We start from the raw sequence: 15,984 nt of genomic DNA, 5'->3' as shown, positions 1-15,984 counted from the left end.
CTGTATTATTTGTTTTAAGAGAGATAGGTGAGAAATAGAATAAAAATAATATTATATAATTGTTTAGTAGGAATAAAATGAAAAAAAATAAATAGTCGGGCCCACAAAGCTGGTTACTTATTTCTTTCTAAAATCATTTGCACCAAATCCTTTTCCCTCTTTGACCTTTTATTTCTATCATAGGAACTGAACATAGCCCTAATGAGAGAGAGAGAGATAAAAAAGAGAAAATATTGGTATAATGAGAGAGATGATATAATAAGAAGAGAGATAGAGAAAAATAAAAAGTATTAATTAGATTATTGAAAAATTGGAGTGTTTAAATCATCATTTCTCTTTGGGAAATGTTAAACATCTAAAATATGAGGTATATGAGTGGAATGGGAAAAAAATGAGATAAAATAAATAAAAAAGAAAAAGTGATAAACATAACAGATAATATAACAAGAAATTAAAAAGAAGTAGAAAAAAGTAAAGTAAAATTGAGATAGAAGAAAAAAAATAAGTGTATATAATCCATGAATCTCTATTTTTAAATTGCTCATAAAGTTTGATATCTTCTTAACACACATTTTATCAATTACATTAAACTCAATTTCTTTGCATTTTTGTTTTCTTAATTTCAAAAAGTTGTGAAAGATAATCCTTATTGTTTTATTTTTAATTTTAATTATTATTTCTCTAAACCAATTTAAAATCAAACCTCTCTGCTGTGGTTTCTACTATAATTGTCTTTGTGGAAATAGCTCATAAGTTATAGTGTTCTTATCGAACTTAATATGGATTAATCAGATAACCAATTTGTCAAAAAAATAAAATGAAAAATAAGACAATCAATGTACACTAAGTAAAAAAGAAAAAAAAAAGATACTCAGACTAATCTTGAGTATCTCTAGACACTTAAGGCAAGGACTCTTCCCAAATTTAGGATCACATGATATACTACAAAATCAATTCAAATTTATTATATTATATAGATTAAATCAAATCATTTAACTCAAAGCATTTCTAACTTTTTTATTCTTATGTTAATATAAAAATGCTGCAATTTTTCCAAACATGTTTGTAAGTTGTAACTTCTTTTTTTATTCTTTTTAAGTTGTAACCTTATTTTGACGAGTCATAACTCATAAGAATGGACAGTTTTTGTCTTTATCTCTCTTCCAAAAAGGAAAGGTATTGAATACTCTTCTATTTAATTTGGTGGTTTTGTGGGGTCAGATGCCTGGAATGTTCATTCAGATTTTCGTTTTCAATTGTGCTATATTTTTTTGGATTTCATATGCTATATGTTTCTTATAAGGTTGAATTCTCTTTTGCTTTTCATTTGTGTGCATTAGTGAGATGATGTGGTCGTGAGACAAAATGTAAGATATTCTTTATTTGTTTCACACTAGTAATTCCACTCCTCGTTTGGTACGTGCCCTATATAGAGAGATTGGCAGTGAAGATCCTTATCAGAATTTTTCATGGAATATTATTCCCACTATTCTTGATCTTGATCTTCCTGCATATGCAAAGAGACCCAAAATTTCCTATTATGGTCCTACCTCAAGTTCGACAAAAATGACCTACTATGTTATTTTATGATAAACATGATGTCCATGTTGCTAAAATATTAACCTTTGTTTGTAAGAATCTAAACGAGTCGAATCGAGGTCAACATTTGAAATTTATGTTTTATTTGAAGAAAAAAAAAAGAGTTATTCAAACTTGATTCAATTATTTAAATTATTAATACTCAATTTCATCCTTAAATTATATTAAAGTATTCAATTTGATTTTCATATTTTAAAAAATTCCAATTAAGTCTACATATTTTTTAAAATGATTCAATGTTATCTTTTTCATTAATTTTAACAGACACCGTTAAAAAACATTTAACGCCGGCGACCTCCCACCAAAACCACTCTCTCCACCACACTGCACCACCAAAACAACACAACACTGCCACTCCTTTACCTCACCATAGCCAAACACCTAGATCCGTGGCGCACCAAACTCCATGGCCAATCCATATCAAAGAGGGAGATTGTTGTTCAACATTGTTCAATCTCAGAGATAATCTCGACCCAACAAGGCACTTAACATTGCATTTTCCAATTTTGGGATTGGGAGTGTCAGGATTTTGTGGGGGAGGAATCAGGGTGACCTTTGTGGGATGGTGGATTGGGTGTGAAGGGAGGAGTTTTTGTTTGGCATTTTCACGAACAGTTGATGGGTGACTTTCGTGGGGTGGTGGATTGGGTTGTTCTTCTCAAAAAAATTTATGCGTCAGTAATTATTGTGACGATTTTTAAACACCACTTTTATAAACCACAACCGTCGGAATTTACAGCAAGAGAATAGACGGAAACGTAGTACTTTTTAACGGTGTTGATATTGACGGAAAAGATAACATTGAAACATTTTTTAAAATATTAAGACTTAATTTGAGTTTTTAAGATATGGGAGATCCGATTCAACACTTTAATAAAAACCAAATTAAGTATTAAATCTTATTTAAAAGATTCTAGTTGAAAGCCTAAACTTCATTTATTTAAAAATAAATAAATTTAATTTGTTTAGCTCATTTATAATTTAATAATTTTTTGTTTTCTTAAAAATTTTGTTTTTTTTTTAATTTTATTAATTTAGTATTTAATAAATATTTTTTAATAATAGATGATAATCAAGTACATAGAAATTTGTGCTTCGCACGCACTATGTGAAATTCATATATTGTAGACTATAAAGTAAATAATTTTTTACAACTTCTTGATTATTTAAAAAAGAACTTCAAAATAATATTTAATACTCTTAACAAAGTTCCACCTATTTCTATAATGAATAAGTAAACTATTTACAAATTTTTAACTAATGTAGAACTTATAAAATTTGGACGTCATTCATTTAAATAACTAAGCTCAATCCAGGCTTATTTTTATGATTAAGCAAATAAACTCAATCAAATATATTTGAAGAGTTAAATTTGAATAATTTACAAATAGCTCAACTTCGCATAAGTCTCTGGCCAATATTATTATTTTGGCCCTTTCACTATAAGAAGGTTCATGGCATAAAAAATCGACATTTTTTAAGTGCACACTCAACTCGATTAAGCAACTCGCATAAAACCTACCTAATGTGACACATCATAATGTGTAAAACTACATGAATGACGTTCAGAAATATTCCAACTTCCAAAACAAGTAGACTGTATAGAAGTGACTATGCAATGTATCTTTGTTGTATATTAGAAATAATTTAAAATAAGCTTAGTCTAAATGCAAGGGAACAAAAATTCATGATGTTTCGTAGTTTGGCTAACAGGTTTTGTACAAGCTATATCGAGGTTTTCATGTAGTCTCAGTTCTTATACATATGATTTGTCCTTTTTGAGTACTGTTGCTCAGAAATGATAAATCACAAAGTAACACTAATAGTTTAATTATTGAGGAAAGTCTATAGAGCTCGAACTTACGTCTACTTAAATTCATTTTTTTTAACTCTAGTTATTGTTAGATTTACCCTAGGTTTTTTGTAGGGTTAATTATATTCACTCCCTTAAATTATGATTTTTTTTTTATTCCTATAAAAAAATGTTATTTTTATAGTCCTTATAAATTACAAAATCATGTGTTTTTAGTTCCTGATGATAGATTATAATTACATAATTTTTATTAAATATAAACTAAAACGAACAATTTTTTATAGAAGGTGTCATTTTTAGTGATAAGAAATTTACAAGATGTTTTGTATTTATTTAAATGAATAAAAAAATAATTTTTGCAGTATGAGTTGTTGACAGATTCAATCTAAGGCTAATACTTGAGTACAATTGACCAATTGCCTCTCTGCCCGAGTCATATACGTATATGCTCGCCAATCTACATCATGGTCCCTTTATTGATTCTCACCCTTAAAAGGAAAAAGACGCTTTAAATTTATGCTCCAAGAAATATTCTTTGGCGGTGGTGGTCGTGAGTAAAGAATATCTTCGACTTTATCTCTGTTTAATATATATATATATATATATATATATATATATATATATATATATATATATATATATATATATAGTCTTGGGTCATAGAGTCTCCAGAGTATTTTTAAGACTAGACCATTAATATTTTCAAATGAAATTAGCTTGCCAGATCCTTGAGATCAGGTTTCAGTCTATTATAGTTTTCATTATGTATGAATTATTTATATATACCCTATCACCTGAATACGGTCTTAACAAATTATAAAAAAAAAAAAGAAGTCATTTCACATAATAAGTCAAGGTGAGAGGTAGATAATGATTCAAAATTAGCTATCATTCTATCAATACCCATTTGATAAGCAACCCTCCTAAAAAAAAATCATCCACAGTTTAGTAGTTATGATTGAATAAAATTACTAAATGATTTAATATTGTTCAATAATCCTCTAAGTAGGCTTTTGTAAACAGCCCCAAGATGCCACTAAAAATGTCTTCCCATTCTACCATATTTTACTAAAAAAAAAATTGAATAACATTCAAATAAAAAATATAGATAATTCTAATCCTTATTTTATGTACCAGAAACATATCTTAATTAGACTTTATATAACTTCCGTTTACACATGAAGATTTCATTCTACTTTTAGGAGTTTAAATTCATCCATTGAATAATGGAAACGTGAGCACCTAAAAAAAGAATGTAGATATTGCCATAAGTTGCTTAAAAGGGCCTTAACATCATGGAAGAATAACACTACCATCAACCCCAAATATTCCCACCACAAAAGTACATAATAAAATTTCCTCCACATATACTTGAGAATATATCTAACGTCCTTGCCTAGGGAGTTGTACTAATTTACGGGTTTATTGTAGCCATAATCCAATTACACAATTGCCAAACAACTTCTAGTGTTATGACTTCACTCTTATAAACGATGTCAAAGGTGAACAACTTTCATAAATGATCCACCATGACTCACTTTTAAGAGCCCTTAGATTCATCAAAGTACATAATATTATCATGGATCTTCCCTCATCAAAACATCTCCTTTCTATCCCTCCCTCCCCCAAAGTCCCTGATGAAAGCTCGAATGGTGGTTCCGATGACACCTCCAGCGACAACGACTCTGACGATGCATTCACTATCAACCCCTACACATATCTTACCCATTTTGTGAGATCTCATACTCCACATATCATATTCTCAACATATCCGTGCAACCCACTTGTATAGAATCTCGGCAATTAGCCACACCACCACCATTTCCATCAAGGAATGCCTTCAAATCAAGTAATCCTTCCTCCTCTCGAGATTTGCCACGGCGACCAAGGAGAAAGGTAATCTAGGCAAACCATCAAACACTTGGTGGACACTGTGTTATGTTATGGCAAAATGACACACTCTAAAAGCAAGAACACCACCCCAACTAGAACCAATACATAGAAGACCCTAAACCCCCAATTTCCAAAACAAATGACTAAATGAAAGAATTAACAAGCAAATTGAAATAGAATCAAAATGAAAAATCACAACACACGGGATGCACAAACTTTATGTGCTCATGTTTGTAAAGTAGCTGTCGTGGATCAGTTTAATGAGAGAAGAGGTTATTCTCTTTAATTAATTTGTGTAGTGTTGGTGTTTTGATGGTGTCTCAATGACTATTTCCGACAACTTTTAACCCCCCAAAAATGATCCACGCATTTTAAATTTTTCCACCAAATAATTTCTGATAATTTTTAACCGCCAAAAAATAAATTATCATAAATTTACTGCCACATCAATATTTAACAAAAACACTTGACATGATGAACTAAAAAACAAACAGAAAAAATAACTGAGACCAAAACCTGATGCATTAAAATCAAAAAGTGTGAAAAGTTGAGAAACTAAACATATTCTGCCCTATTTAATTACTTCGCTTTGATTATAATTTTGTGAGAAAAATATTATTGCAGACCCCAAATCTTATCCATAACCTTAAACAAGGATTGCGTTTATAAAATGCCACCTTCTAAGAATACCTTTAACTTTATTGAAAATTTGACATCATAATGTACCTACTCAAAGTTCATTTAAGGAGTAAAAACTGCCTCAATGTCTTGATATAAGCTTAACCGCACAAGGAGGGGAGGGGTATAAAGAAAGAAAATGTCTTCTAACTTGGTTTCCACGCACCACTAATTTACAACCTTTTCCTCTGAAAAACCAAGTTCCATGAAATATAGATATAACGGACCCTAAAATGCTGATATCACCAATGAAGCAAGATCTTGGTGTATACTCAGGTCACAATCATGTGATCGAAACCTCCTCCAGCTTGTAGTGCAGGAACCCGATTCACTCCAACATTGTGAAGCAATTGTTGTAGCCACCTCCTAGTTGTGGGGTCTTCCTGAATAAATCAAATCAAGACCAGATAATGTCAAACAAACAAAGCATGTATATTCTTATGAGGGCCAATGGAAAATCTTTAGCTCTGAAATTAAAGTTTTTGGTGTACAGAGTGAATATTCTACAACCTATGATTTCTTTAATCAAGCAATTCACTCGTATATCACGGGAACTAGAGGTACTTACACGAAGGCAAGTGCTGAAAGTAGCATCTCTTAACATGTCTGGCAGACAGCTTCTTAATGCATCACAAGCCCTGTTTTAACCAGACCGAAATTCAATTAGAGTTTTGAAAATTGATAACAAAAAGGGTATGTATGGCAAGAGGCAGTTTAGGTGGAAGAAGGAACAAACATGCATGGAGTTGTAAATTAGTAACCAACCTTGGATTATCTGACAGGCGAAGATAGCATCGAATGATATGCTTCAATAGACGAGATGAGGGTTGCTCAGCTAGAGCTGCCACCATGTTCCCCAGAACTCGACCTACCGCAAAAAAGCGCTCCGCTGTAGTACAAATGTAGTCCAAGCCCACATCGTCCAACAGAATTTTTTGAACAATAAATGTTGCAACCTGGGGTGGTAGAGCTTTCATTAGACAACCATGCTCCAATATACTATTATTTATTTATGTAAATATAGATGATCAAACAACAGTGGCAATTTAAAAAGATCAAGAGGCTTAACGTCTGCAGAACACAGGAGATCAAAAGTTTATTATAACACAACCGTGAATCTATGACAAACATTTAGCTTAAAGATATGGAATTGTATTTGAACTCATACAGTACAGATGCCAGTGCTCAAATTACATCTTGATAAAGTTTATACTGCCCCATAACAATAGCTTGAAGCTTAAATTGAGACCAACTATTCAAAATGCTTCACAATAATCTCAGATCTCAAAGGCAGTCTCCTCAAGTAAAGGTTCCTGTGTCAATTTATCTTATGCTATCTCATTAATCATCATATGAATCATATGCACAATCAGATAAGCCATAGGTATGATTAGCTGTGCTGGAACAAGCAAGATAGTGTGGCACACATATTTGCTTACAAAAAAAATGCATATATACATGTCAATGAAACAGAGACCAGAAGCTCAAAGAAATAGGGAGGAAATGGAAAATAAATCCAATTTACCAGAAATAATGTGATGCTATAAGTTTACCAAAGAATGAAGAATCAGTAAACTCAACTGTTTTGGATAGCTCACTGCCCATTTCCATGGTTCGCAAGCATAGAGGAATTATCTCTGTTGAAAGAAGGAAACTTATAACTTCTGTATCATCAACCTGGTGAATAAAAATCAGCCAGGAAAAATGTCAGAATTAACAAAAACAAAAGAATAGATGAAATAGGGATTACAAAAAAAAATTTAAAAACAATGATAATGTAACATAAATAGTGGGAACACTAATTTGTTCCTTGATAATAGGGATGAATTCATCCTAACAAATTGGATTTAGAGATTTTTTTGTCAAGGATTTTGGTGATAAGTTTTTTCAATATTGATTGCCATATAATTTTGTTTTCTTGTGATATTTGCATCCAACAACTTAATGAGCAAGGAAAAAATACCTTCACCAATGCACCAATGACACCAAGGCTGGTAAGCCTCAAGTACTCAAATGGTCTTGACTTGCTTGTTGTATTAAGGAAGGGATACAGATATAGAGGTATATGAGCTGCAAAGGAGAAAAAGCAAGTGCAACAATTTATTGTATGAAATATCAAACACTTCATGTACTATCCTTTAACAAGCAAAAACTGGAATGGATCTTGTGACGTCAAAGAAATCCCACTACTATTCAATGTGAAAAAGGTAATAAATAAACTAAATTCTTCTAGCCTAAAAGGCTTAGAGGTGTATAGATATTGGAAGTAAAAAATCCAACGACAGTAACAAGGAAAATCTTATGACAGCTAAAATGGGAAATCAGGTGTGACAACCTATATATAGAGGGAGAAAGGAACTCCATTTTCAAGCAACAAAGGAAGTCCTAGCCAATCCAAAAAAAAAATAGGAAGTCCAAAGATGAGACAATGACAAGATTAACTTCTATTCATAGAAAAGCTTTTTATTGGATGGAAAATTTTCAGCAGACCATCTTATATATCATTCAGGATAAGATACCCTCGAAAACCATCTTATATATCATTCAGGATAAGATACCCTCGAAAACCATCTTATATATCAATTAAAAATAAAACATAGACTAAGCCAAATCAATCAGCAAACAGGAATTCCAACATATGCATTATATATTACAGTGAAAATTTTCAAGTAGAAGGAATTAAATATGCAAAAGGAGAGAATTTGCCATTCTGTTTATACAGTACATTTATCATAAAGAGAAATCAAATTAAAAGGCTAATATTGACAATTCAATCAACCCCCCTTAAATCACGAGTCCATATGCAGTCTATTATTTTGCATCAACTTGACTTGTATTATGTCCCTACAATGCTCTCTTGATCTTATAGTTTCCAGAGCTTCCAATTCATCATATTACCCGGATGGCAATAAACCAAATACAAGCTGACAGCATCTTCTAAAGCACATGAGGAAATAGAAAATGCTTATTTTACAAACATGCTAATTCTATCACTATCAGAACATGTAACACAAAGTTGATCAATACAGAATCAGACAGAAGTTCAAAGTCCTTAACATGAATGAGGAAAGTGACAATACCATTGAGGAATAGCATCCTTGTATCAGGGTGAGATGCTACACACTGAAAAAAGAGATTACAAGGGAAAAAAACTTGGCAGCATTAGTGTTTTGTTTATTTTCTTCATAACATGTTTTGAAAGAAGATAAGATGACAAAATGATCACACAGGAAGTATAATATTTATGACTAGCTCATTTCTAAGCAACTGATTTTCAGAAATAAGAAACTTAAAAAAACAGTACTCATTGGTGTCTTCTTTTCTTTTGTCCAGTCAAAAACAAAATAACCAGACTTGCATAATGTATTCTGTTCCAGTCCTTTTGATATTAGTCGGTATAAATGTAATAGACAAATGCATGTTTTAAATTTGATATTTACTTGGAGAGTTTTGGAGTATTTTGGAGTGTGCTCGTGTGTATATAATTGCATGTTTACATTGACCGAGGCTGATTAACTAGTCAGAATCATGTAAGATGCATATATAATTCTTCTCTGTTAAGCAATGGTTCACACTTCACAGCTTTATGGCCACCACAGTACACATCATTGAAGTAACAGAATTTAGTGTGTTAAAACCAAGAATGTGGTTAAAACGTTATTCTAAAAAGTTTGGTATCTATGCTTTTTATATGGGTTATGCCTCCTTGACATTTTTCCGACAACCAAGTTTTTGCCAACTATGTGGGATCAGCTGTATGAATTAAAGGATGACATAATGTTCTATAGTGAATCATGTCTTTAGTCAAACCATTTACTTCTAAACCTTTTTAAATGGTTTTACTAATTTACTTATAATTTTCCCTCTACCTTTAGTGATAGGGTTATCCTCCATCTGATCTACTCTTCTTAATAAGGCTTTTACAAGTCTTCTCCACACAAGTGCAAACTACCTAAGGCAAGATTCTGCCATTTTTTCTACAATAGGTGCGTGCTATCCCCATTTTTTCTCTAATGCATTCATTGCTAATCCTATCTAGTCTAGGACGCCCCAAAAATCGAACCTCCTAGACATTTTTATAAAAAATTTATTAAAAACAATTTAAAAGTCCAAATAGCATAGTTTGGTGATCTAGAATATGGCAGTCATATAATGAAGCAATTCACTAACAAATAAAATAAATGTCACAGTAAAATACTGAACACAATAAGTCATCTGACCTGAAGAAGAGCAAGAGCATTGCATACTCGGTTCGATTGTGCAGGAGTAAGATTTGGTGGTGAAAGAACAGGGTATATTGAAACTATTTCCTGAAACAAAAATAAAAAATAAATCCTAGTAAGTGGTGGACAATTGAGAGGAAACTTGCCATTGGAAAAAAAACAAACAAAAATCCAATGCTTAAGGAATGAAACGAGACATAAGTTTGTTCATGGGCATGAACATTTATAAAATATGAATACAAATTAAATCTGGAGAAAATGAAGGCACAATGCACATAGCACGCAAAGACTAAAATATAAAATACAAATTAAACAAGGAACAAAGCACTGAAAAAATGCAGTTTGGAGAGTATAAAAGCTCACTAATTACAGAAACATGATTGGCTAAGCTATTATGACCAATTTTAGAGTTAACAGTTTCAAACAAGTTGAGTTATATCACACAATCACCATTTACTTCTATCATCCAATCACCATCCCATCAGTTTTTTATGAAAATAAAAAGTAGGTTTTGCAAAGGAAAAAAGTCGGAATCAAGTCAAGACATCAACTTATCAAAAGATATAACTGATCATAATGGAATGATAGGTAAGAAAAACATATGGAGAAAAGAGAAACGTATAAGCTCAAAATTTTACAAACTTGCTAAGTAAAAATTCACAAGAAGGATTAAAGCAAAGTATGGTAAACAATACAGGCAAGGAGTATGTAACTCAAGTCAGATGGCATACCTGCAAAAGTGCAGCAATAGTACCAAAAGAATTCCATAGCAACGGAGCAAGATCTTGAAATAGCTCCCTCTTCTAAAATGCAAAAAACATGGAAGAAAGACATTGATGAGATGCCTCTATGACTGCATCATAAATCAGCAACACCAAACATTTACAAGAAAGAAGAAGCCAAATTACAATAACTAGAAGACAAACCAGACAAGAGCTTGTAAAAAAGAACAGAGAAAATAAAGAACTGAAGTGGGATGTAAAGCTGCAAACTCAGTCAGTTAACTCACTCACAAACTAATTTTTAATAGACTTGATGGACTTGAGTAGAATTGATCAAACTTGCACAAAATCATGAGTCTAGCTGCGGGCGAATGAGTCTGAAAGGGGATCTAATATTTGATCCAAATTACCAAACAAGTGTTGCTAAGAAACCATAAACAGTTAAACATTAAATTCTTTGAACCTAGTATTTTCACATCAATCAAAGCCATGGTGAAGCCAACTTCTGCGAATTGATCAAAGCTGTTATGAACCCAAGTTCAACCTAACATTTTGAACCTAGCATCCTGTTCATGTTCTTGTTCAACCTAACATTTCATTTCAAAGTTTTCAATTTTGAACCCAGGTTCCACTCTTTAGAAAATAGTAGTAACCTATTGTGTTCAATTTTTTTTCTTTCAAATTTCAACCAGCAATCTATTCAAATAGGTAGCTCTGATAAATAATATTATAAGTTTTAAATAATATGTCTGTGTAATTAATCTAAGACATGAATTAAAATACAACATTATGTCATCATTTGATTCATATATTTATACATAAAGACTGTAAAGGAATGCAAAAACGAACTGGAAATGAATAACTTGATTGTATTTTTTGGCAAAAGGTCCTTGGGTACAGTTTCTTAACACATATTTATACTATAATATATCCACATAAGTCAGGATAATTGCCTAAATCGTGCAAAGTGCCTATAACTGCCGCAACTCTTCCATTTGGATGACCTCGGCTAGCTTCTCATCTCAATCACCTGAATTCAGCTAGCTTTGCTGGAACTCGACTTTAAGTACGTTGGCTAAACCATCTCCTATTTTCTAGGCACGCTTAACCCACTACCAGTTCCTATTTTTATGGAACCACTATCTTCTACTCAAAAAAATAAATTTGAAATTACGCACTTGCCCAAAAACACCATATCTTTTGGATCAGATCAAGACACAGGTTCACATAAATATCTTAAATCATAATTATAAACTAGCTCAAACTCCACAAACCCATCTGCCTAAATGTAGCCAACATCGCTTGAGCTAACCAGCCAAATATTAGTCAAATGCTAATATAATCAAAGCAAATATATCTCCCTTTCTTTCTTTGCTTAATCAGCATAAGCTGACTGATCTCCTTATTCGGCTAAATGTCAACTTCTAGGTGCTTCGGCTAATCATTCTTGCTTCCAAAATTTTAAACTAAAAATTTGGGTTCCAACAATGACTAATCTATAAATTATGACAAAGTCATCTTCTATGAAACCCAAGTATTCCGAAAATGCAAAAGTATCAATGTCCGACATATATCCTATATCAATATGCATCTAACACTACTCGGCAACGACAAAAAGCATCCATTAATTTATTTTCAAAATGATTACCTAATATGGCTTCAAATGAACTAAGGCTGGGTAACTCAACATTTGGCTTCATTTCAAATAAATATATAATAATAATAATATTTTTTATTTTTAAGTTTCTTTTAATCTTTACCTTTTAGTCTTTTACTATGTAAGTTGTTTCAAATCCTAGGTCTTGCCAACGAAAAGATTGATACCAAGTTCTGTTTTCGTTCTTTCTTCCACCACAGACACCCACAACCACAAACCATTATGCATTGCCTCCAAACCTGTGAATAATCGCATTTGATACCAAACACCACTCTTGGTAAGCGGTTGGGTCTCTATTCTCTATGTTATGGAGTTGGGTCTTTGTTCTGAGATGTTCTAGATCGTGGAGAATGGTGTTGTAGCATGCTGGGTCTGTGTTATAAATTGTGTTGGTCATTGGATTTTGAGTCTCTGAGATATAAGTAGTAAAGCCAATGTCTCTTTACAAATATTGTGCATGCACTAATATGTCTTAGTCCATGACGCTTGCATCCTCGATGTTCCACCGAAAGAGTAAAAAGAAAAAGAAGTCCGAGAAACAAGATGGAGGCACCTTGTGAAGAAGAGGCTGGTAACAGCCGATTCGGCCAGGTTGACCACATTTTCACTATTGATTTAGGACGTGTGACCAGACTGGCAAAAGGACCATTTCCTTAATCCAGCCCCTACAGCAGTATCAATTTTTTACCATTGTCTTTCATTCAATTTTGTTGAGAAGTCAGTTTTCCAACTTCAGCTATACAATTCCAGATATGAAAAACACGGCAATCTAACACCCCAGCAACGTGTAACAAGGGAATTAATTTCTTGTTTCCAAATTCCACTTACTTTTAGAAAATAAATTCAAATGTATCCTAACCAACATTCAATAAACCCATCTCATTCATGTCGCTGAATTTAACATAAGGGAATTAAGAACACACAAGCCCAAAGCCATGAAACCAATTCTCACCCCTACCAGTTACATACATACAAACATTTTTTACACAAAGTGACTGAAAAAAGAGGGAAACAAACAATAAAGGGACACAGAGCTCCAAAACAGCCATCCAACTCGAAAATCAGAAGAAAAAAATATTCAACTCATATTTACAGACACACACAAAAACAAACAATTAAATAAACAAAACAAACCCTAATTACACCCTCAGAAAATCAAAAGCAGAGACTCCAATCTTCAATTCACATTCAAAAATAATTCAAACGAGGAAAAAATGAAGCAGAAACTCGAAAGAGCAAGTAAAAAGGGCTATTTATTAGGGTTTACCTTGGAGAGTTCGAGAAGCGCGTTTTCACGGAGTTCAGGGTTGCTGAGTTCGAGCACGAGCTGCTCCGCGGACGCCATCTTCCGATCCTTGCCAGCGCCGGAGCCCTGTGCTCCGGCGCCGCCACTGGAAGACGGCGTTGGAGCGCCACCGCCGCCGAAGGCCGCGCCCATCGACAGCGATTGGGGCAAATTCGACATTTTCGCGATTGAGTTGTGTTTGGTTTCTGCTTCCGCCTCACTCTACTAACTCTGTTTTGGGTTTGGTCTCTTTTTGTTTCTTCTTTTACTCATTTTAAAGAAACAATAAATAAAAAAAAAAAAAGGACAACGACGCACCGCACCGCATGTCCCAACCAAGACTTCTTTTTTTTTTTTTTTTTGTATTTGAAAATTGAAATTGAAACCGTGATTTCTTTGTTTTTTTCTTACTTTTTTATGCGAAGAGGGACACGTGGCTTGCATGCAACTAAACAGAAATGCACCTGTTGCGAATTGCGATCGATGCATAACTTTGGGTTTGTTTTTCTGTTTTTAAGGATTATGGATGCTATTCAGTAGGGATATTAAGATCTAAACCGATCTAAGCTCAAACATCAAAAGTTGGATATGGTTGGAGATTGAAAAATGAATTAAATTAATTTTTTTTATTTGTTTGGATATTTTTTCCTCAAATCAGTTAGTTCAATTCAGTGTACAACCATTTATGTTTTGAAATTAATTCAAATAGAATCAAATTGTAATACTTGTATTAACACATGTTACTTTAGTGTTATATATTCCATGTGTTTGTCATTTGAGTTTCTTAATATTTTTGTAATGATATATATATATATATATAGATAAGTGTAATACATATTACTTTCTTTTATATATAATTTTTTTTAATATATTTGATTTAAAAGTAGATGAATTTTTGCATACTTTTATTATAGAAGATTTAGCATATTAATCAGCTTCTTATATTGTTATTAACAATTTTGTTAATGTAATTTTATTTAAAATATGAAAAAAGTATATAATTTTTTAACAAAATAATATTTTAATAAAAATTAGATCGAACTAACCTACAAAGTATTGATTTAGTTTAGTTCCAATTTTATTTTAAATAAAAACTAAATCACATATATTTTTAAAATTTGATTTGGATGACTTTTCATACAAAATCAAATTAAACCAAACATGAACACAGTACTAATTCGAATGACTAGAACCATATTTTTTGAAGTAAAAAAATACATTTTTTTATCACTATACCTAGGTGTCCATTCAAATATTTAGTATAAAATATAGTGTTAATATAAGTTTTATGTGAAAATAGTTTAAAAATTAAATTTTATTCTTTTTTAATTTATTATATTTATATAATCTTATATATTATCTTTTAAAATATAATATATATAAGATTAAATTCTATTTTCACATAAATTAGAATACATATTTATATAAGCTTTATTTTTATTTTATATTATATTTTTATAATATTATGTATTTTTATCATACTATTCAAAACTTATTTTACAAAGTAAATATATAATATAATTTTTATCTTTAATGTATATTTTTTTACATAAATTATAATTTCATAAAATAATAAAATTTTATTATCTTTTTAATATTTATATATGTGATTTAATGACAGTATTTGTTTAGCTATATTAAGTTATTCGTGTTATTTATTATAATAGTATTTTTTTAATTATATTTAACTTTAATTAATTAGGTATGAAATTTTTTTAAAGAATTAAATTATATAGTAAAGATGCATAATTAAATAAAATAATAATATTTTATATTTTTTAAAATATTTATGTATGTAATTTATTGATATTATTTTTTTTATCTATATTATAATAAATAACATGAATATCTTAATATAGTTAAAAAATATTGTCACTAAATCACAAGTATTATTTAAAAAAATAAATATAATATATAATATTTAAAATAAAAATAAAATTTATATAAATATACATATTTTAATTTATGTGAAAATAGAATTTAATCTTATAAATTATATTTTAAAAGATAATATATAATATAAAAATATAATAAATTAAAAAAGAATTAAATTTAAATTTTAAATGAGTATTTGAGCATAGTTATAGAAGAGTATGTTTTTTACTTTAAGGATT

At 31.0% G+C, this 15,984-nt stretch overlaps 1 protein-coding gene across 1 annotated transcript; it reads right to left on the bottom strand.

Annotated features, from left to right (window-relative positions):
- Positions 1 to 5,983: 5,983 nt before the first annotated feature.
- Positions 5,984 to 14,173, bottom strand: LOC100784529 (CCR4-NOT transcription complex subunit 9). Its single transcript, XM_003551822.4, has 9 exons — positions 13,853 to 14,173; positions 10,938 to 11,009; positions 10,204 to 10,293; positions 9,064 to 9,106; positions 7,947 to 8,053; positions 7,565 to 7,660; positions 6,749 to 6,939; positions 6,552 to 6,621; positions 5,984 to 6,366 (listed from the first exon to the last, which is right to left on the bottom strand). Exons 1-9 carry the CDS (start codon positions 14,048 to 14,050, stop codon positions 6,256 to 6,258), a joined length of 978 nt encoding a protein of 325 aa, XP_003551870.1. The 5' UTR covers positions 14,051 to 14,173; the 3' UTR covers positions 5,984 to 6,255.
- Between the last annotated feature and the right edge of the window lie 1,811 nt (positions 14,174 to 15,984).

The sequence above is a fragment of the Glycine max genome, chromosome 18 (genome assembly GCF_000004515.6).
Source record: "Glycine max cultivar Williams 82 chromosome 18, Glycine_max_v4.0, whole genome shotgun sequence".
NCBI classification, from domain to species: domain Eukaryota; kingdom Viridiplantae; phylum Streptophyta; class Magnoliopsida; order Fabales; family Fabaceae; genus Glycine; species Glycine max.
This window is presented reverse-complemented; position numbering and strand designations above follow the sequence as displayed.